At 33.6% G+C, this 21137-nt stretch overlaps 1 protein-coding gene across 1 annotated transcript in view; it reads right to left on the bottom strand.

Moving 5' to 3' along the window:
- LOC141496992 (endoplasmic reticulum aminopeptidase 1-like) overlaps nt 1–13146 on the bottom strand; it is a 36783-nt gene extending 23637 nt beyond the window's left edge. The window contains exons 1-4 of the mRNA XM_074199569.1: nt 12428–13146; nt 8251–8815; nt 7879–8017; nt 5741–5875 (exon numbers count right to left, since the gene is read on the bottom strand). Of these exons, the coding sequence (XP_074055670.1) occupies nt 5741–5875; nt 7879–8017; nt 8251–8815; nt 12428–12563 (975 nt within the window). The 5' untranslated portion in view covers nt 12564–13146. The remainder of the gene's footprint in view (nt 1–5740; nt 5876–7878; nt 8018–8250; nt 8816–12427) is intronic.
- Between the last annotated feature and the right edge of the window lie 7991 nt (nt 13147–21137).

Genomic DNA, 21137 nt, shown 5'->3' with positions numbered 1-21137 from the left:
ATATTTAATTTAAAAAACATAATTGTCCATATTAATAATAGGGACAACAAAATTATATTATTATAACATTAGATGCAGAAAAAACTTTAGATAAGCTCTAGCAGCCTTTCCAATTTTAATAACACCAGAGAGCATAAGAATAAACAGGTCTTTCTTTAATAATTTAAGTTTTCAATTTAAAAACCTAGAGTCAGAATATAATAATATTATTCCTAATAAGATTAGAGATAAAGCAATGATGTCATTATCATTATTACTATTCAATATAGTGCTAGAAATTCTATCTGTAGTAATAAAACATGAAAAAGAATTAAAAGATTAAGCACTGGAAAAATAGAAACTTGTATTTTTGCAGATAAGAGTACTTAAAAATCTAATCTTGAAAAAATCTACTTCAGTAAAATTACAGATTATAAAATAAACTCTTTTAAATCATCAGCATTTCTTTAAATTACTACTACTACTACTAATAATAATAATAAACTCCTTGATGGTACAGTCAATCTTGTTTACTTGAATTTGTTTCTCTGTTTAGTACAATGCTTGGCACATTTAGATAAATGATTTACCTAGCAACTGGAGAGACAGTTTAGGTGAATTATGGTCTGGGGGCAAAAAATAAAAATGAAAACTAAAGAAAAGATCAAGTAAAATAAGAAAATAAGAAAATGGGGGATTTGAGCAAATCAAAGCTTCAAGGAGACAGTTTCCAGCTAAACCCAGAGACACTGTCAGAAAACTCCATTTTTAGCATGGAAGGAGGGAGATACTAAGAGCATGAGCCTGGGGATAAAAAATGGGAATTAAAGGAAGAAACCAAATTAATGTCTTAAACTGAAAAACCTATTATCTAATATGATATTCTTTAAGATGGAATTAATATTTCTTGGTCTATATACTGCTGATCAAAAGTTAGACTCAACCTTTAACTAATAGTTATATTAATAGTTTAATAGTTATAATTAATAGTTATGTTATTTTAGTTATATCTAAAATAGTTATAAAAACCCTTGCTTCACAGGATACAATCTCTCATCCCCCTACTGTTTCAGTTCTTTATCTTCCTCTTATTTCCTCTTATTTCTCTCCCTCTTTCTTGCCTGTTCCAAATCCTCATTCTATTTTCCCTTATTCAAAACCTTGACCTCCAATCTCTTCTCCCACTGTAACTTCTTCCCCTGGAATCTCTATCCTCCAACTTTTCCTCCCACTATGTCTTCTTCTGCTTCTCTTTTGTCCCCCAATTCCTTCTTCTTGCACTTCTATGTCATCTTCTTTTAGCTCTTCTTACCCTTCTTCCTTCATTTCTTCCTCATTTTAGCTACTCTCCCTATTCCTATGTTTCCGCTACTCCTCCTTTGCTTCCTGTTCCCACTACAATTTCTTGGCTCCAGATACAAGTCTGAAGCCTGAATTAGTGGGGAATCATCTTTTCAAGGTAATAAACACACCATGTCCCCAGGCTATTCAACCTAAGGAGGGAGGACAGGCTGGAACTGATATAAAACTTTTTTATTTTTCCACACTATAAACTTAAATGAAGGGACAGGGTGAATTACAGGCACTGAAGAAAGATTTTCCAAATCTGTAAAAAGATACTATTTCCTTTGTGATCAATTTATAGTTACCCTGCAATCCTATTGCCCCGGGATCCCAGATATTTGCCAGTTAACTGTAGCTCTAATAGACAAAGGGGAAGCAAAGAATTGGTTAAAAAAGGCAGATATCAAAGCTACTTTTGAAGAGTTCCAAAGCAAAGATTGGGTGGTATGTACAGAGGAGGAAAGGCATTATGTGGAAGCCCAAGCTATAGGGCTTTATGATGCCATTCCATGGGCATTTCCCCAACCAGTAGATTTTTCAAAAATTAGAACTGTTGTTCAGAAGCAAGATGAAACAGTGTTTCAATTTTTTGATTGCCTAGCAGAGGCTTTTGATGCAAATTCTGGCCTAAAGCATGCTAAGAAAGGACAGACTCACTTTCTCCCTTATTTTGTTAACAATCTGCAACTTATTCTGTCCAGAAATATTAAGGTAAGTGAGCCAAGCTGGCAAGATAAACATCCTCAATACATTGTGGAATTACCTCAGCAATTGAGTCAAAATTTAATAGCTCAAAAAGAAAAAGATCTACAAGAAAAGAGAGAATTATGAACAAAGCAGGATAAGGTACTGACTATGCAGCTGGAGCAGCTGACAGCCCCTGGAGCTAGGAGGCAGCCTGAGGATCCAGCGACCAGGGGTTGTCATTATTGCAAAAGGCTGGGACATCAGGAAAAAACAGTGTAGGTCCCTTCTCAGAGATTTAGAAAATAATGAAAACAAGAAATTAAGGAGACCTTCCCCACAGTCTTTCCAAGTTTTTAAAACTTCTCTTTCAGCTCCTCTTGAACAAAACCATGCTCAGCTATTATCCTGCCTCCCTCATGTAGTGTCCAATCCACCCTCTGCTGCAGCATCACTGTGGCTGACCTATGCAATGGCTATTTTTCCATACCTGTTCTTTCCAGCAGTAAATATATTTTTGCTTTCAAATGGGAAGGTCAGCAATGTGTATGGACAGATTTATTTTGTTTTGGTTTGGTTTTTTTGCAAAGGAATGGGGTTAAGTGATTTGTCCAAGATCACACAGCTAGGTAATTACTAAGTGTCTGAAGTCGGATTTGAACTCAGGTCCTCCTGACTCCAAGGGCTAGTGCTCTATGCACTGTGCCACCTAGCTGCCCCTGAAAGATTTATTTTTAAAAATGAGTTTGGAATATAATGAAGCTACCACTTTTTTATATCTCAATTTTTTGGAAATGGAATGTTCTCAGGATTTAACTCTGGTTTGTTGGAGATTTGTCACCTTTGGCGGTGTTTGTTTTGGTTTTTCCTACCAGGAAAGATTTGTCTATCTGGTACCCTGTTGTCTTTGTCTCTGTAGTGTTTAGGGGACTCTCTAGTTGAGAAGAAAGGTGTGCTTTTCCCTGAAGTTCTGGAGCCTCTCTGGATCAAAGTGCTCTGACTCCATTTATATGTGTTTGTTTTAAATTACATGCAGAGAGGGAAGCTCTCAGCTGTCTCTGCATGGTCAGGTCTGCTGCTGTGTCTCTGTGTTCTGACTGGCCAATCCTCTCCATTCTCCCTTTTCAAAATTGGATCTTTTTTCTTTTCCAAAAACTCATGATTTGGCTCCACAGGACAGATTTTCCTGAAAAACATACTGTTTTGGGGGAGAAGGGGATTCTATTATTTTCTATTGTTTATTTTCTGATCTGACTAACAGGGTTTTATTTACAGATTTGGCAAATTATACTTATAAGGGGACTAAAAGAAATCAAAATTGTCTCTAAAATTATTTTTGACTAGTCTTTATTAGCATGTTAAAAAATAAGAATAATAATTTATATTAAAAGTCACTCTGTGCTGCTACCCCAATGGCTCTTCTTCAGTCTCCTCTGGCCTGAAGATCTGAGAAGAGGCCACTGGACCTTTTTTGGGGAATTTGGGAGGGCTAGGCTAGAGCCCCTAAAATCTTACAACACAGGATGCCAATGTACAATCTTTGATCTACTAAAATTTGCGTCTCTAAATAGTGCTGGTTTGGTGAGTTCTCATTAAATAATCGTGTGTTGATTTCAGAATAAAGAATGGAAGCTGAAAATCTTATTCTAATACTCTCTATACTCTATACTCGAATACTCTCAGTTATAAACTATTCTAATAATAAATAATAATAAACTATTCTAATACTCTCTATATTCTAATACTCTCAGTTATAAACTACAGAAAGAAAAATTTTTGTTTTGTTTTTTAAAAAATAATAATAGAAGAGAGGAATATCTGTAACATATATATATACATATATATATGTATATATATATATATATATATATATACATATATATATATACATGTTAAGGACCTAGAAGTCCAGATTTTGGGTTCATTTAATCCAAAACTTAGTTCTGAGGGGAAATGAAACAGGATTGTATAAATTAAGAAATGTATTAAATCTATATGATCACCTTTTTAATGAGATAACCATACATGGGTTGATTTCCTGTTTAACTTGAGAAGGTTTTTAAGTTGGAATATACATAATTTGAATCATGATATTGTGATATTTGATATTCTAATTTGATATTCTAATATTAAGAAACATTGTTCAATAATTGGGAGTTCAAAAATTATGCTATTAACAAACAAAATGAATGAAGGAAAAACTAGATTTCTTATGTATTATTGTAATCATGGTTTTTGACATTTGACTTGTGAATTTCATAATATTGTTAAGTACAAAGAAAATCTTATTAATATCCCAAAAAAAGGAATTTTGGAACCATCAGGTCATAAATCTTTATCGAGAATTTTCTGTAAGGAAGTCTGATGAGCATTTAACAGTTTTAGCCACCTGATTTTAGTAATTTTAATTAATTTAAATTGCCAATGAACAACTTAATTATATGATATCACTCTTTAAAGCCAATGTTTGAAAGGAATTTTACTTAAAGTTGTTTGTAACAATAATTTAGTTAGGTGTATTTCTCCATATCTTAAACCAAGAAAATCTGAGACCCACTGATATATATTATTTTCCAAAATACTCATTATCTTCCTAAATTTTTACATTTGATCTATAGATGACACAAGGTCTACCTAGATCAGAATGAGGGAATGGCTAATATGATTTTCTTTATTATGGAATTAATATTTCTTGATCTATATATTTATGATCAGAAATTAGTATCTTAATCTTTAACTAATAGTTATAAAATGTCAGGCTGCTATGTAAGGTCTGTCTCCTACAATGTTGACTTCACTTGTGTCAACATTATCTGGTCATCTCAATGTTAGCACCAATAAATTCCTTATGTGATCAACAAAACTCAAGATAAGAGATATCTTATAGGAGCAGAAAGAAAATCCTATTGTAATATGTAAACATTTACTCTCCAACACAAAGTGGAATTCTTGTCAATAGGAATTTTAAGCAAATATTGTAAGATTTGAAAGAATCATATTGTAAAGCCATGTCATCTTTGTGAAATCTCATTGGTTGGCTGCCAACATTTTTATGATTCTTTGTTCATTTTGTATAAAATCCCCCCAAAATTTGTATCAAAGTTGGCATTTGCAAGAATGCCATCCACCCCTGGGTTTTGGTAAGATCCTAGAGAACTAAACTTCGTTTATAAAACTAACTTTGTTATTTCATTTTTAGTCTAAGGAAATTATGGTTAATATTATACAACTGCATGTACCTACAATTTGTCTAATCTATATATAGTCCAAGATTATTCATACAGCAACAAATAATAACAATAATTTATTTAAAGTAGCTTATATAATAGAAGGGTATTAAATAGGAACAAAGAAGGGGGGTAAACCTCTGGTCCTAAGGATGCAGAAGAAAAAAAGAGAATCCCTTTTAACTAGCTGAATAAGGAAAGAAGAGAAGATCAACAGGAACTATCTATAGGCTTCTGTTTGAAGATGTCTCTGTAATTTTCATTAAGGCAGCGAGAGTTAGCAAGACAAAGAACAATTCAATAGAAAATTAGCTGAAAACTATGGTTGTTTTAGATGCCCAGGCTTCAGTAATATATACTACTTGGAAAGGACTCTGTGATATAGTAGTAAATACCTACTTCTAGGCCAGTCTTGCAATCCTCATTTAGACGTGTTAATCAATAGCATTTACTGAATACTTGCTTCAGCAAAAAAGAAGAGTTTTTTTTGACAGCCAAAGTTTTACCTTGACTCCACTTTTAGTCATCTTGCTGACAGACTCAAAGTCTGAAACAATAAAAGCAACAAGGTAGGTGCTCATCTTCACAGTGACATCAAAGTGATCCTCTATTAGTCCTTCAGCAATATTCACAGATTTCACCTAGAATCAGGACATCTTCAATTATTAAACATTTCAAATCACAACAAAGATTAAAGAGCAATTTTAAAAGGTATATATAAAAACTTTGATAGATTATAAGCTCCTTGAGGGAAGGGATTGAGTCTGTTTTTGTCTCTATTTACAACACCTAGCTGAGGGCCTGGCATATAGAAGATACTTAATAAATAGTTCTTGATTGAGTAATCAATATTATGTGACATATATATATATATTTTCTATAATTTCTTTCATTTTTTCTTCCATTATCTATGGAAAACCTTAAAAATTAAGGGTAGGCTATACATACATAAATAGACAGCAACATAGAATAACCATTCATTTCTAATTTGAAGGCAGATTGCCATACAGTTGATTCAAATATGAAAAATCTAGGGGGAACAAGTAGAAGCACTTATTCATAGAAACAGTTTTTGGGAAAGTTTAAAAATTTTACATCCTATTTTCCCTAGTTCTACATAGAAAACTAAAGTTAAGTTCTCCCTAATCCTATCCCTGAAAGTCTCTCACAAATTCTTATTGTGAACTAGCTCACAGAGATAGATGAAGGCTAGAGAATTGAGAGGAGTTTTGTTAAGCAGAACGAATAAAAGATATGGCTGTTCTTTCTATCAATAGCTATCCATCCTAAACCTAAGTAGGCAGAAGGTTGATTCAATTCAAGTTCCTTTTCTTACCCCAAACAAAGAGGTCCCTTAAGTTCAATGAGATCCCTCTGAAGATAGCCCACATGCTCTCAGGGAAAAAGGTAAACATCTGAGGTTGGTTGTAGGCAAAAATTTTGTAATTAAATATAAGGGAAATTCTAGTTAAGTTACATTTGGGTTTGCATGCATTGTCCAAGGAATAAGTATTTTGGGGAAAATGATAACTGAGTTAGAAACCTGCAGTGGAGCTCTGAATTTGGTCCTGTCCTTTTTTAGAATTTTTATCAAGACTTGGATTGAGATATGGAAAATATAACCATAGGCAAGCATTTGCACTTCTGAAACTCAGTTTCTTTGTCAAAAGAAGAGACTGGACAAGTCAGGAGCTATTAACATGAGATATATGAACTTTTAAAATAATCTTGATCACTGTATATCAACATAATTGTCTTTATCTGCAATAATGATGCATTTTATTTCACGAATTTAAAATATTATTTTGGAAAGGGGTCCTTAGGCTTTATCAGACTACCAGTGGGTCCAGGTGATAATGGATTGAAGGCATCTCTAAAGTCCCTTTAATTGGCTTTATCTACAAACCTATGCATTTTATCTCATGAATTTAAAATATTATTTTGAGAAGGGTTCCTTAGGTTTCATCAGACTGGAAAGGGGATCCAGATGATTGTGAACTGATGATATCTCTAAGATCCCTTTAATTGGTTGACTAATGTCCCTACCACAAAATTAGAAAAAATATATCTATTTTTGATTTTCCTTTTTTTCAGGAAAATCTATGGTGTTACCCAGTTTCAAACAATATCAACATCACATGAAGTTAATAATATTATTTTTACTTATCTATTTCTGTTTCTCTAACACCTAGCTTATTGTAAAATATATCTGTAGAAAACATATAAACTAACACCTAGCAAAATAGTTTCTTTTTAAGAAAAATTAATACTTTCAGTAATGGTTTTTATAGATGTTGTATGAAATAAATTCCTTTTAAAATTATATCAAATTTTCTAAAGCATTCTCTTCTTCCCTCTAATTTTGCATCAGTGACTTGAAATGCTACAAACACTCATCCAGACTGCTCCTTAAATAACAAAGCAATTTTCAGGAAGAAAACTAAGAAAATTTTAACTTCAAGAGGGATTCTAGATGCAAAGAGAACAATCTGATAGAGATATCAAAGAGAACTTAGCAAGAATTTTTAAAAATAGGCAAGAATAAAAACATAGATTGAATGTGATCTCTTAGTAGAGGACAACAAGCTATGTGCAGTGCTCATTTTTATTCATGCAGTAAAAAAATAAAGGAATCCAAGCTTACTAATGGCATGTTGGAGAGAGCGAGATGCTTTGGTTCTCTTCTAATCTTGATTGAGAAACTGGCTTTAAAGGCTGGTTCATCAAAGCAGGGAAAAGCCATTCGTGCTGCAATTGGTTCAAATTGTGTGGCTGCTAGTACCCTATAATTAAACCAAATCAAATGAAAAGGTAAGAGACTGAATTTATAGTTATGTCAAAGGAATATATGCCTCCACCACTCCTCCCTTCCCATTCTTTCACTCTCCATAGGCAACAAATTCAACTACATGAGTAAAGAGAGTGGAGACAAAGAGAAGGAACTTTAAGGAAAATCTTATTTTTTTTTAAATCATTGGGGTCAATATATTTTTAATTTTTTTAGAAAAAAAATTACCTCACTTCTCCCTTCTGAGTTCTATAAGAACTTTTATAAAATCCATGGAAAGTGTCAGAAAGAGGGGCAGCATATTCAATAGTAACTATGTACTGATGTTTAGTCAGAAGAGATTTGTCAGCTAGAAGTGCGATTTGTTCATTGGGTGGGTAGTCAAGAACAGTTAGTGACTGCTCTGCTCCATTAGCTTGGCTTTTTTCTCGGAGGGTAGCTTTGTTGATCTGCAAGTGATGGCTATGTAGAATGATGAAACTGGTAGGCTGACGGATGGTGATTTCAATTTCAGTGGCTCCCAAGAATGTCAAAGTGGTGAGATTGGCATGGATCATAAGATTATAATGAACCGGAAGGATGTAGTCAGGAAGTCGCATCTTATTCCATGGAAATGGGGCTCCATTAGTAGCTCTTGGAGAATTTGTTTCCATGCTCTGGCACTTCGTAGAAGTTGACATAATCAAGATAATCAAGATTGAAGGAAAAAGAGATAATGCAGTCCCAAGGGGCAGTTTACATGGCAAAAAAGCCATCTTGTTCTTGCTCTTAAAATTGCCTATTGGTACAGACCCTTGAAAGAAAGCAAAAGGAAGAACATTATTTACATAAACAAACAAACAAATAGATAAATGAATGAATGAATGAATAAACAAACAAACAAACGAATGAATGAATGAATGAATGAATGAATAAATAAATAAATGAATAAGGAAACATGACTAAAGATAACTTTCCCCTTTTCTCTTCCCCTTCAGGGTCAACAGTGAATTCTCACTTGCCTCTACAAATACAAGTTATCCCTCATAAAGACCAAATATCTTCATGTATGCTTTCTTTATTTGGGGAAAAAAGGGATTTCCATTAGTAACAATCCCTCTAACATACACCAAAAGTAATTATTTTACTTTATGATTAAAGTAAGCAGCCTCTTTACTTTATAGTTCTAAATAGATATGTGACATGAATATAAAAGGCCCAACCAAAAAAGTAGATTAGAATAAGATCAAGGAGATATATTTATAGGTATAGATAGAAAGAAAATTTTTAAAAGAACAAGCAATTATTAGTCAGCTACTTTGTGATCAAGTAGTGTATATGGTACAGAGGTATGCTGGAGTCAGTTCAAACAGACCAATAGAATTACTTATCAAATTTTAAGTGTGAGCAATTAGGAAATCTACCAGCACTACCTATCAGTGCTTGATTTACTGCTTTTGTTAATTGTCTAGACCTAAAAGACAAAATGTTAATAATGCAAATTAAATTTGAAAGCATGTCTTTTATATATTATCCTATACCACTCCCCCTTTTTTAAGTTTTTCCTTTTCTTTTTTTTGACAAGGCAATGGGGGTTAAGTGGTTTGCCTAAGGCCACACAGCTAGGTAATTATTAAGTGTCTGAGGTCGGATTTGAACTCAGGTCCTGATTCCAAGGGCCAGTGCTCTATGCATTGTGCCACCTAGCCACCCCCTACCCTTTTTTATGTTAGGCACTACTAGCCTAATGTAATTTTACATTTTTTTCATTTTACTTTACATTTACATTTTTATCTTTTAAATTTTACATTACAAAATTTACATTTACATTTTTATATTTTTTTACTTTTGGCACTTGTATCTCAAAGACAAAAATGAAAGCATGGAAAGGTTAATATGAACTGATGTGAAGTAAGCAATAACAGGAAAATAATATATACAATGAGTATAATAGTATAATCAAAATGAATTAAGAAATACTCCCGAGGACTGATCAAGTTTGATGATGAAGAAGAGTTGAAATAATGTGCCTCTTCCTCTTTTGAAGACAGGGATATTGCATATAATAATACTGTCAGACATAGCTAATTAAAATAATAACAGCAAACATTAATTATAGCACTTTAAGTTTTACAAAGTACTTTACAAACATCTCATTTTATCCTCACAACAACCCTGTGAAGTACGTGTTATTATTATTATCACTATTTTATAGATGAGGAAACTGAATGAGACAGATTAAATGACTTGCCCAGGGTCATGATATTAATGTATTTGAGGTCAAATTTGAACTCAGATCTCCCTGATTCCAGATCCAATATTCTATCCATTGCGCCAAAAAATGCTTCACATTATTATTTAAGTAAAGAATAATTTTAACTGTTCATGAGGATTTTTATATAAGCTGTATTTTTACCTAAATATATTGCCAAAACTATTTTTAGTGAGCTGCTTTTTCTTTGACTAGGGTAAGGAATAGGGAAATCTTTAATGTATAGATTCTCCCTCTGTTCTATAGGTTCAAACAAAGGGGGAGAACGAATGGATCATAATATAAGCCATCACTTCTTTTTAAAGAGCACCAGCAATAGCAGTATAGACCATCTAGTCATTATTATGGAACTGTCAGTACATCCTTGTGAGGCAAACGGGTGTCCTAAAGTCTTGGACTTGAAGTCTCAAAGACCTAGATCTGAACTCCACTGCTGGTATTTACTGACTATGTGATTACAGGTAAATTGTTGCACCTCCCTGAGTCTGTTTCCTCATCTATTAAAAAAAAAAAACAAACAACTAAACAGATACTGGTATAGTCTCTTAGTCTGGGGGGAGGGGGTGGCGGGATTCAAATGAGAATAAACTTTAAACTGTTATTTAAATATTAGTTATAGTTACCAGAAGAGAGTCATTGATAGTAACACTGCATGGCTATGTTCTACTCCTCTACCCCAGAACACATTGCTACACACAATTTTATTTTGTACAGAGGAGGAACAAGATTTGGGGAAGACTGATTGCTAATAAGTTTTAAGGGTGTTTGGGTTTCTTTTGGCTTTGGACAATGGGGTTAAGTGACTTGCCCAAGGTCAAACAGCTAGGTGTCAGAGGCCGGATTTGAATTCAGGTCCTCTTGACTCCAGAGCAGGTGCTCTATCCACTGTGCCACCTATCTGCCACCATCATAGGCACTTAATAAATGTTTATTGAATGACTGATATTGATTGAATGGAAATAGCATACATCTATAAAAGTAGTCATAAAATGTATATCATGTAAATTCAAGGTAATTTCAGAAGGGGTGGTCTTAGCAATGGGGAGATATCAGGAAAGTCCTTCTAGAGAAGATGCCGAGCAAGCTTTGAAGGAAGCTAGAGAGATAACAGGCAAAGATAACAGGAGAAGGGGCTACAAGTATGGGGCTCAGCTCCTACAAAGGGACAGAAAAGAGATGAATGTTATCTGAGTATAAGTTAGAAAGGGTTATAAATTATTATAAGGGTTATAATAATTTGTCTAGACTAGGATAAGTGAAGAAAATTATTTATAAGCTTGGAAAAAGTAGGTTAGAGCTTTCATGAAGAACATTAAAGCCCAAACAAAGAAGTTTGTATTTTATCATAGTGGGGAAGAGCCCAAACTTCCCTCTTTAATCTCATTTAATTCATATTTTTTAGTCATCTTGACACTGTTTTTTTACAGATATGGGCATGTTCTTATATTAATTCTGTTGCTTGGCCTTGTGTCCATTATCATTTCTTTTTTAAAGGCAAAGTGGTTGATGAATTCCCATGCCTCCATATAAGGTTATTTTCAAACAAATTCCATTTTCCTTTTCATTATAATTGTTCCAGAGGTGGCATATTATTAGATTTTTGAGTCAGGAAGACCTGAGTTTGATTTCTGCCTCAAATACTCAAATCCAATTCATTTGCTTGTCATGGCATCACCTCCCTGATCTCATAGAAAATGAAGGACAAATATCATCATTATCTTTTTTCTTGGTAAAATGGGGATCACAATAGTCCCAATCTCAGAGGACTTTTTGGTGGGGGGGATCAAATGAGAACCATAAGTAACATGCTTTGCAAACTTTAAGGAGCTATCACTCTTACGTTTTCAAAATTCCATTATTGCACATCCCCCATCCTTCTTGGACTGACTTCTCCTATAGAATTTTAGTAGTCCTTGAGTTTAAAATTGCTTTTATCTAAGCCTTTGAAATCTTCTTTCCCAGAGGCTAGGATTTTCTTAAATTTCCTCTCTTTATCACAAACTAGAATAAATGATTACTTAATCTCAGAGTTCCCATCCTTTCTACCCCTCTCCAATCTATTGTCTTCATAGCTACCAAAATAACTTTCCTAATAATTTGATGAACTCAAGCCTAGCTGACACATTGGACTGAAAGAAATGGTGATTGAAGTACCTTGCCCTAGAGGAAAATCTTCAGTGAAATGGCAGAGAACTCTCGTCTTCTTCTTCTTCTTCCTTTTCTGTTGAATACTATTATTAATGATATGAACAAAAGCATAAATGTTGAGAAGTGTACCTGAGATTAACATATCTGTTTTATGAGTTTCCTTACAAGGTAGATGCACTGGAAACAGAATAAATCTATTTGCTGAAAGGAATCAATCAATGAACCAAAGTCTTGCTCCCTCCCAGATGCCTTTGCTGTTGTTTTCTGACCCACACAAACCTTATGGTTAACTGTTCCTGTTAAAACATCCTTCTTCTCTTTCTGTAGAGGCAAAGAACTGGAAATTGAGAGGATGCCCATCAATTGGGGATTATGAATTTGAACAAATTATGGTATTTGAATGTGATAGAGTACTATTATCCTGTAAGGAATCATGAGCAACCAGCCTGGAAAAGCCTGGAAAAGCCTGGAAAACTTACATGAACTAATTTTGAGTGAAATGAGCAGAATTAGAAGAACAATGTACATAGTAAGAGAAACATTATGAGGTAATGAACTGTGATGAACTCAAGGACAGTTCTAAAAGACTTGTGATGCTATCCATATCCAACATACTATGTTCACTTTTTAAAATTTGCTCCATATTTTTTCTGATTCTTTCTTCACAACATGAGTAATATGAAAATATGTTAAACATGATTGTACATGTACAATCCATATCAAATTACTTGATGTCATGGGGAGGGGGGAGGGAAAGGAAGGTAGAAAAAAAATAAGAAATTCAAAACCTTACAAAACAATGAATGTTGAAAATTATCTTTGCATGTAATTGGAAAAAATAAAGTAAAATAATATTTTAAAAAATCTTGGCTACCTATTCCTGAGAACGATTATCCATTCTTTTTCACAGACTCTCTCTGAACCACCCCCCCACTTTGTGATTTTCAAACATAAATATCTTCTGCCCTCTTTTGGGCTGTGGGTTCCCTTGTATCTTATGTGAAAGACCACTAGAGTCTGCTTTTCCTCCTAACAAAACTTGTCTGCTTGCAACCTAGCTTGGACTCCTCTGCATTCTGAGGGGTGAGCTTCACCCAATTGACAAATAAAATATGGATCAAGTTTTCAGATGACAAAAAAGATATAAAAAGGGAAATCTAAAAAAGATTTTAATCAGATAGAACTGTAGACCATATCTAACAAGATGAAATTTAGGTATAAATGGAAAAGTTTTGAACTTGGGTTCAAAAAAATCATTTCGATAAATAGAGAAGAGAGATTTAGTTATAAAAGCATGTTAAAGAACTAGGAATTTTAGGGTGGCATGGTGACACAGTGGATAGAGCACCGGCTCTGGAGTCAGGAGTACCTAAGTTCAAATCCAGCCTCAAACACTTAATAATTACCTAGTCGAGTGGCCTTGGGCAATCCACTTAACCCCATTGCCTTGCAAAAACCTAAAAAAAAAAGAACTAGGAATTTTAGAGATTCAGTCTTGGTATTAATCAACAATATTCAGGGCAACCAAAAAATGCTAATGAGATGTTAAACTACATTAACCGAAACAAAAATGTCCAAAATAATTCAATTCAACTAAACTCAATGGATATTTATGAAGTACCTACTGTGCCTAATATACTAAAACTATTCTCTAAGGATACAAAAATAAAATTTTAACAAACCAGAGGGATTATTATTGTCTCCAAGAAAAAATATAAGCTCCTTTGTTTACCTATTGAGGGTCAGCTCCTGGGGATGATTTGCACGTATCTTTGGTGACCTTTTTCATCAGAGATATGAATGTATTCTTGCTCATTAAATGGATTTGTTGGCTCTACAGTGAACCCTGACCTGGGACAATCTGTGGTTCTGGAGGTGATTGTAAAAAGCTTTTCTAACAAAGAAGTATGCAGATTTCTAAGAATAAATATTATAACTTTACCCAGGAAATTGTGAAACTGGGTCTCCTTTAACCAGTCATTTCTGAGATAAGTTTTTGTTATAACAAGTCTGAATTTCCAAAAATAAACCAGTAGATTTGTATCATGATCTTGTATGTATGTCTCTATTCAAACTGACTCTTGTTCAATGTTTGGACGCATACCAGAGCTATCGCAGGCGATATTTACCTTTTTTCCAAGTCTTTCAAAATACAGGCCCAACCTATCTATCTAGCTTTATAATATGTTATTAGCCCTTCCTATACCCTATGGTCCATCTGCTGTTCCTCATGTACAGCGCTCCTACCTCACTTCTACCTCTTGGAATCTATTGATTCCTTCAAAATTCTGCTCAAGTAACATCAATCTTTCCTGATCTCCTTTCCTAATTGTTAGTGACTTCCCCCACCAAAAAAAAAAAATGCATCTTGTATTTATTTTGCAAATATTTAAAAACTTATTTATGTACAAATCATCTTCTCCAATAGAACTTAAGCTCCTTGAAGATAAGGACTGCTTCATGTCCCAGAGATGATGCAAAGTTTTGGAAGATCAGGTTGTTAACTCATCTGGTAACAGACTATGATGGATCCTCCAGGCTTTGAGAACAGGCACTTATTTCCTTGAGGCTATGTTAAAAATGAGCCAGATTCTCTTTCCTTTTTTTCCTCCCTCTTTCATTCTTCCAACCAACTACAATACTCAAATATTCCCAAAGGGAAATGTGTATCAGAAGCAGTGGTTTGATGGTAAATATTTATAACAACTTAATCTCACCCCCAAAAAAGTATGAAATATTTAGCTTTAACCCACAGTATTATTAATACTTTCTCTTCTACTTTTTAAGTCTAGAAAAGCAACATAAGAATAAATCAAATCTTGCTTGATAGCAATCGCCATTGTTTTAAACTCTCACCCTGAAAATTTAACAATTGCGATACAAAAGACAAATACACCTTTTTTGCCCCATCCATAGCTGCTCTCAAACCAAGCCTTGAGAATTTTTTCTTTTGTTTTTGTTTTTTGAATTGTTTTTTGAATTTTACAATTTTTTTCCCCAATTTCGCTCCCCCTCCCACCATTCCCCACAGAAGGCAGTCTGATAGCCTTTACATTGATTCCATGCTCTACATTAATCAAAATTGAATGTGTTGAGAGAGAAACCACATCCTTAAGGTAAAGATAAAATATAATAAATAGCAAAATTACATAATAAGATACCCTTTTTTTAAAAAATTAAAGGTAATAGTCTTTGGTCTTTGTTTAAACTCCACAATTCTTTCTTTGGATACAGAGGGTATTCTCCATCACAGATACCCTAAAATTGTCCCTGATTGTTGCACTGATGAAATGAAACGAGTCCATTAAGGTTGATCATCACCCCCCCATGTTGCTGTTAGGGTATACAATATTCTGGTTCTGCTCATCTCACTCAGCATAAGTTCATGCAAATCCTTCCAGGTTTCTCTGAATTCCCATCTCTCCTGATTCCTAATAGAACAATAGTTTTCCATGACATACATATACCACAATTTATTCAGCCATTCCCCAATTGATGGACATTCACTCATTTTCCAATTCTTTGCCACCACAAACAGAGCTGCTATGAATAGAGGGCATTCCCAATAAGATCAAAGGTGAAACAAGGATTCCCATTATCACCACTGCTATTTAATATTGTATTAGATTGTGATGTTTTTACCCTTTTGATTGCTGGATCAAAGGGTATTGCACATTTTTGTTGCCCTTTGGACATAATTCCAAGTTGTTCTCCATTAAGTTTGGATGAGTTCACAGCTCCACCAACAATATATTGGTGTCCAAGATTTTGCACAATCCCATTCAACATTGATCATTGTCCTGTTCTGGTCATATTGGCCAGTCTGAGAGGTATGAGGTGGTACCTCAGAGATGCTTTAAATTTGCATTTCTCTAATCAGTAATGATTTAAAGCAATTTTTCATATGGCTATGGATCACTTTGATTTCCCTCATCTGTAAACTTCTTCTGCGTATCCTTTGAACATTTGTCAATTGGAGAATGGCTCTTTTTTCCATCAATTTGACTCAGTTCTCTATATATTTTAGAAATGAGTCCTTTCTCAGAAATATTAGTTGTAAAAATTGTTTCCCAATTTACTACATTTCTTTTGATCTTGGTTACAGTCACTTGTGCAAAGGCTTGTTATTTTAATGTAATTAAAATTATCTAGTTTGCTTTTAATGATACTCTCCATTTCTTCCTTGGTCATAAACTGCTGCCCTTTACATAGATGTGACAAGTAAACTATTCTTTGATCTCCCACTTTGTTTATAATATTGTCTTTTATGTATAAATCCTGTACCCATTTTGATCTTATCTTGGTATAAGGTATGAGATGTTGGTCTAATCCAAGTTTCTGCCATACTAACTTCCAATTCTCCCCAACAGTTTTTATTGAAGAGAGATTTTTTATCCCAGAAGCTGGACTCCCTTGAGTTTATTAAACAGCAGATTACTATAATCAATTCCTGCTATCTCTTTTGCACCTGGTGTATTCCATTGATCCACAAATCTATTTCTTAACCAATACCAGACAGTTTTGATGATTGATGCTTAATAATATAATTTTATAACTGGTAGAACCAAGCCACCTTCTTTTGTACTTTTTTTCATTAAATCCCTGGAAATTCTTGACGTTTTATTTTTTCCATATGAATTTAGTTAACATTTTTTTCTAAACCATTAAAATAATTTTTTTGGACTTTTTGATTGGAAGGGCACTAAATAAGTAGTTTAATTTAGGTAGAACTGTAATTTTTATTATATTAGCTCAGCCTATCCATGAGCAGTTGATATTTGCCCAGTTTTTAAAATCTGATTTTATTTGTGTGAGAAGTGTTTTGTAATTATTTTCAAAAGGTTTCTGAGTCTTCCCTGGCAGGTAGACTCCAAGTATTTTATATTGTCTGAAGTTACTTTGAATGGGATTTCTCTTTCTAGATCTTGCTGCTGTATCTTGCTAGTAATATATAGAAATGCTGAGGATTTATGAGTTTATTTTATAACCTATGGACTTTGCTAAAGTTGCTAATTATTTCTAGTAATTTTATTTGATTTTTAGGATTCTCTAGGTATATACGATTGTCATATGCAAAGAGTGAAAGTTTTGTTTCTTCCTTCCCAATTCTAATTCCTTCAATTGTTTTTTCTTCTCTTATTGCTGAAGCTAACATTTCTAATACAATATTAAATAGCAGTGGTGATAATGGGCATCCTTGTTTCACCCTTGTTCTTACTGGGAATGCCTCTAGCTTATCCCCCATTGCATATAATGCTTGTTGGTGGTTTTCAGTTAAACACATCATTCTAAGGAACAATACATTTATTCCTATGCTGTCTAATGTTTTTAGTAGGAATGGGTGCTGTATTTTGTCAAAAGCTTTTTCAGTAGCTATTGATATAATGATATGATTTCTGATAGGTTTGTTATTGATATAGTTAATTAAATTAACAGTTTTCCTAATATTGAACCAACCCTGCATTCCTGTAATAAATCCTGCTGGTCATAATGTATGATACTAGTGATAACTTGCTGTAATCGCTTTGCTAAGATTTTATTTAAGATTTTTGCATCTGTATTCATTAGGAAGATAAGTCTATAATTTTCTCTCTCTGTTTTGACTCTTCCTAGTTTAGGTATCAGCACCATATTAGTGTCATGGAGTTAGGCAGAGCTCCATCCTCACCTATTTTTCCAAAGAGTTTATATAGAATTGGAACCAATTGATCCTTAAATGTTTGATAAGAATTCACTTGTGAATCCATCTGGCCCTGGAGATTTTTTCTTAGGAAGTTCAATAATTGCTTGTTGAATTTCTTTTTCTGAGAGAGGGCTATTTAAGTATTTAATTTCCCCTTTGTTTAAACTGGATAACTTATGCTTTTGTAAACATTCATCCATTTCACTTAGATTATCAAATTTATTACCATACTGTTGGGCAAAATAATTCTGCACTGTTACTTTAATTTCCTCTTAATTGGTGGTGAGTTCACCTTCTTCCTTTATGATAGTGGTAATTTGGTTATCTACTTTCTTTTTTTAATCAAATTAACCAGAGGTTTAACAGTTTTATTGATTTTTTTCATAAAACCAACTCTTAGCTTTATTTATTAGTTCAATAGTTTTCTTGGTTTAGATTTTATTAATTTCTCCTTTAATTTTTAGAATTTCTAATTTGGTATTTAATTGGGGAGTTTTAATTTGTTATTTCCCTAATTTTTTTAGTTGCATGTTTAGTTCATTGATTCCCTCTTTCTCCAATTTATTCATTTAAGCATTTAAAGATATATACCCTGACAACTGCCTTGGCTGTATCCCATAAGTTTTGGTATGTTGTCTCATTTTTGTCATTATTCTAGGATGAAATCATTAATTCTTTCTATAATTCGTTGTTTGATCCACTCATTCTTTAAAATGAGGTTATTTAGTTTCCAATTAGTTTTAGGTCTATCTCTCCCTGGCCCATTATTACATGTGATTTTTATTGCATTATGACCTGAGAAGGATATATTCACTATTTCTGCCTTTCTGCAATTGATTATTAGATTTTTATGCCCTAGTATATGGTCAGTTTTTGTGTAAGTGCCATGTACTGCAGAAAAAAAGAAGTATATTCTTCTCTATCCCCATTCAATTTTCTCCAAAGATCTATCATGTCTAGGTTTTGTAGCATTCTATTTACCTCCTTAACTTCCTTCTTGTTTATTTTATGGTTAGATTTATCTAAATCTGAGAGCTTTAGGTTGAGGTCTCCCACCAGTACAGTTTTGCTATGTCTTCCTGTAACTCATTCAACTTCTCCTCTAAGAATCTGGATGCTATACCACTTAGTGCATATATATTTAGTATTGAAATTGCTTTATTGTCTATGGTACCTTTTAGGAGGATATAGTTTCCTTCCTTATCTCTTTTAATGAGATCTATTTTTGCAGCTGCTTTGTCTGAGATAAGGATTGCTACCACTCCCATTTTCACTTCAGTTGAAGCAAAATATATTTTGCTCCAACCTTTTACCTTTACTATGTATGTATCTCTCTGCTTCAAATGAGTTTCTTGTAAGCAGCATATTGTAGGATTCAGTCTGCTATTCACTTATGTTTTATGGGAGAGTTCACCCCCATTCACATTCAAAGTTATAATTACTAATGCTTTTTTTGCCCTCCATGCTATCTTCCCTCTGTTTACATTTTTCCCCTTTTTCACTTTATCCATATTCCCCAGTATTTTGTTACTGAATATCACCACCTTCAGTGTGTTTTCCCCCCTCCCCTTTCTTTCCCCTTCCCCTTTGCCTCCTCTTCCATCTGTTAGTTTCTCTTTTCCTCCCCTCCCCCTTTTTCCTTTTAATACTTGAAAGGTAAGATAAATTTCTCAACTCAACTGAGTATGTGTATGTTAACTTTAGGCCTAATCTGATGAGAGTAAGATTCAGGCGTTCACAGTGCCTGGCTTCTCTCTGCCATCTTGGCCCTGAGAAATTTCAGGAAAATCAGTTTAAAAAAATCACTGCCATGAATCTGAGATAAGAATATTCCTATATATAATGAAAGATAGCTGAGAGCTTGGCTTGGAAACTGCCATCCCAACTGAACTCAAGTCCCACTTTTGAAGATTTTCAGCATCTGTCTGTCCCCAGCCCCACAGGTGCCTCAAATGGCTATAAAGAATCTTTCAATAAATTTCATTTGGATATGTGAATGGACTCTCTTTCCCCTTTTCCTTTATGAGCTCATATGTCTGTTTAACCACAAAAATCATCCATTTGGAGAGGCATTTGGCTGCCAAATGAGAGAAATTAAATGGATAAAACTTCATTAATTTTCTTTTGCATTCTAAGGAAAAAAAACCCAATGGATTAAAAAGTAGCATTAATTCAGGGACCTTAGCCACGTTACTTTAGCTTTCAAGATCTTGGTTTCTTCATCTGTTAAAAAAAAAAAAGGAGGGGTTGTGTTAGAGGATTTCTAAGAATTCTTTCAGCCAAAAATTCTAAGTTTTTCTCAATTTTTCAAAAATGAAAGGAGAGGTCTCATGAAGTAGTGAATTCCTAGTGCCTGGTAGGATTCAAATGACCAAATAATTACTTATTAGGCCCCTTCCTATTTGAAGATTCATTAATCCTATAGGGATTAAATAAATGTTTATTGAATGAATTAGTATGTCTAAAACTATCATTTTCTTCACCATACTGTTTGAATACTCAAATATTAATAACAGTATAACCCCATTATTATTATTTGACATCTAGAATTCAAGTTTTTTTTTCAATCTTCCCCAAAGTAATTAGAGACTTTAACCTTCTTGGCTTGGTTCATTTCTAAGAATGAATATTTTATTTGACATGAAATTATTGTCAGTCTCATACCAATGGCTTATGTTTGTGCTACTAATAATTTTCTCTTCAAGTTCTGTAGACCAGTGAAATATCTCAAAGGACCCTCTCATTCATATATATGGTCTCTACTATTAAAAAAATGCAATTCCATTTAGCCCAAGAGACCAACTTAATTCAAACACATAAGATTTGGATTCTTTTCTCTTTTTTATTTCCTCACATCTAGTACTCCTGTATTTCTCCTTTGCATAGCAAAGAATACATACCATAATCAATTTTATCCTCCATGTACTATTTAGCATTCCTTTTCTATAAATATGGAAATTTTCTTTTAAAGTGAAAGAATTGTAAGTCTACAATATAAAAATGAGAGAATGAAAGTTTGGGGTTTTGTTTTGT

Source organism: Macrotis lagotis, chromosome X (genome assembly GCF_037893015.1).
Source record: "Macrotis lagotis isolate mMagLag1 chromosome X, bilby.v1.9.chrom.fasta, whole genome shotgun sequence".
NCBI classification, from domain to species: Eukaryota; Metazoa; Chordata; class Mammalia; order Peramelemorphia; family Peramelidae; genus Macrotis; species Macrotis lagotis.
Note: the sequence above shows the minus strand (reverse complement) of the source record. Positions and strands in the feature narration are given on the sequence as shown.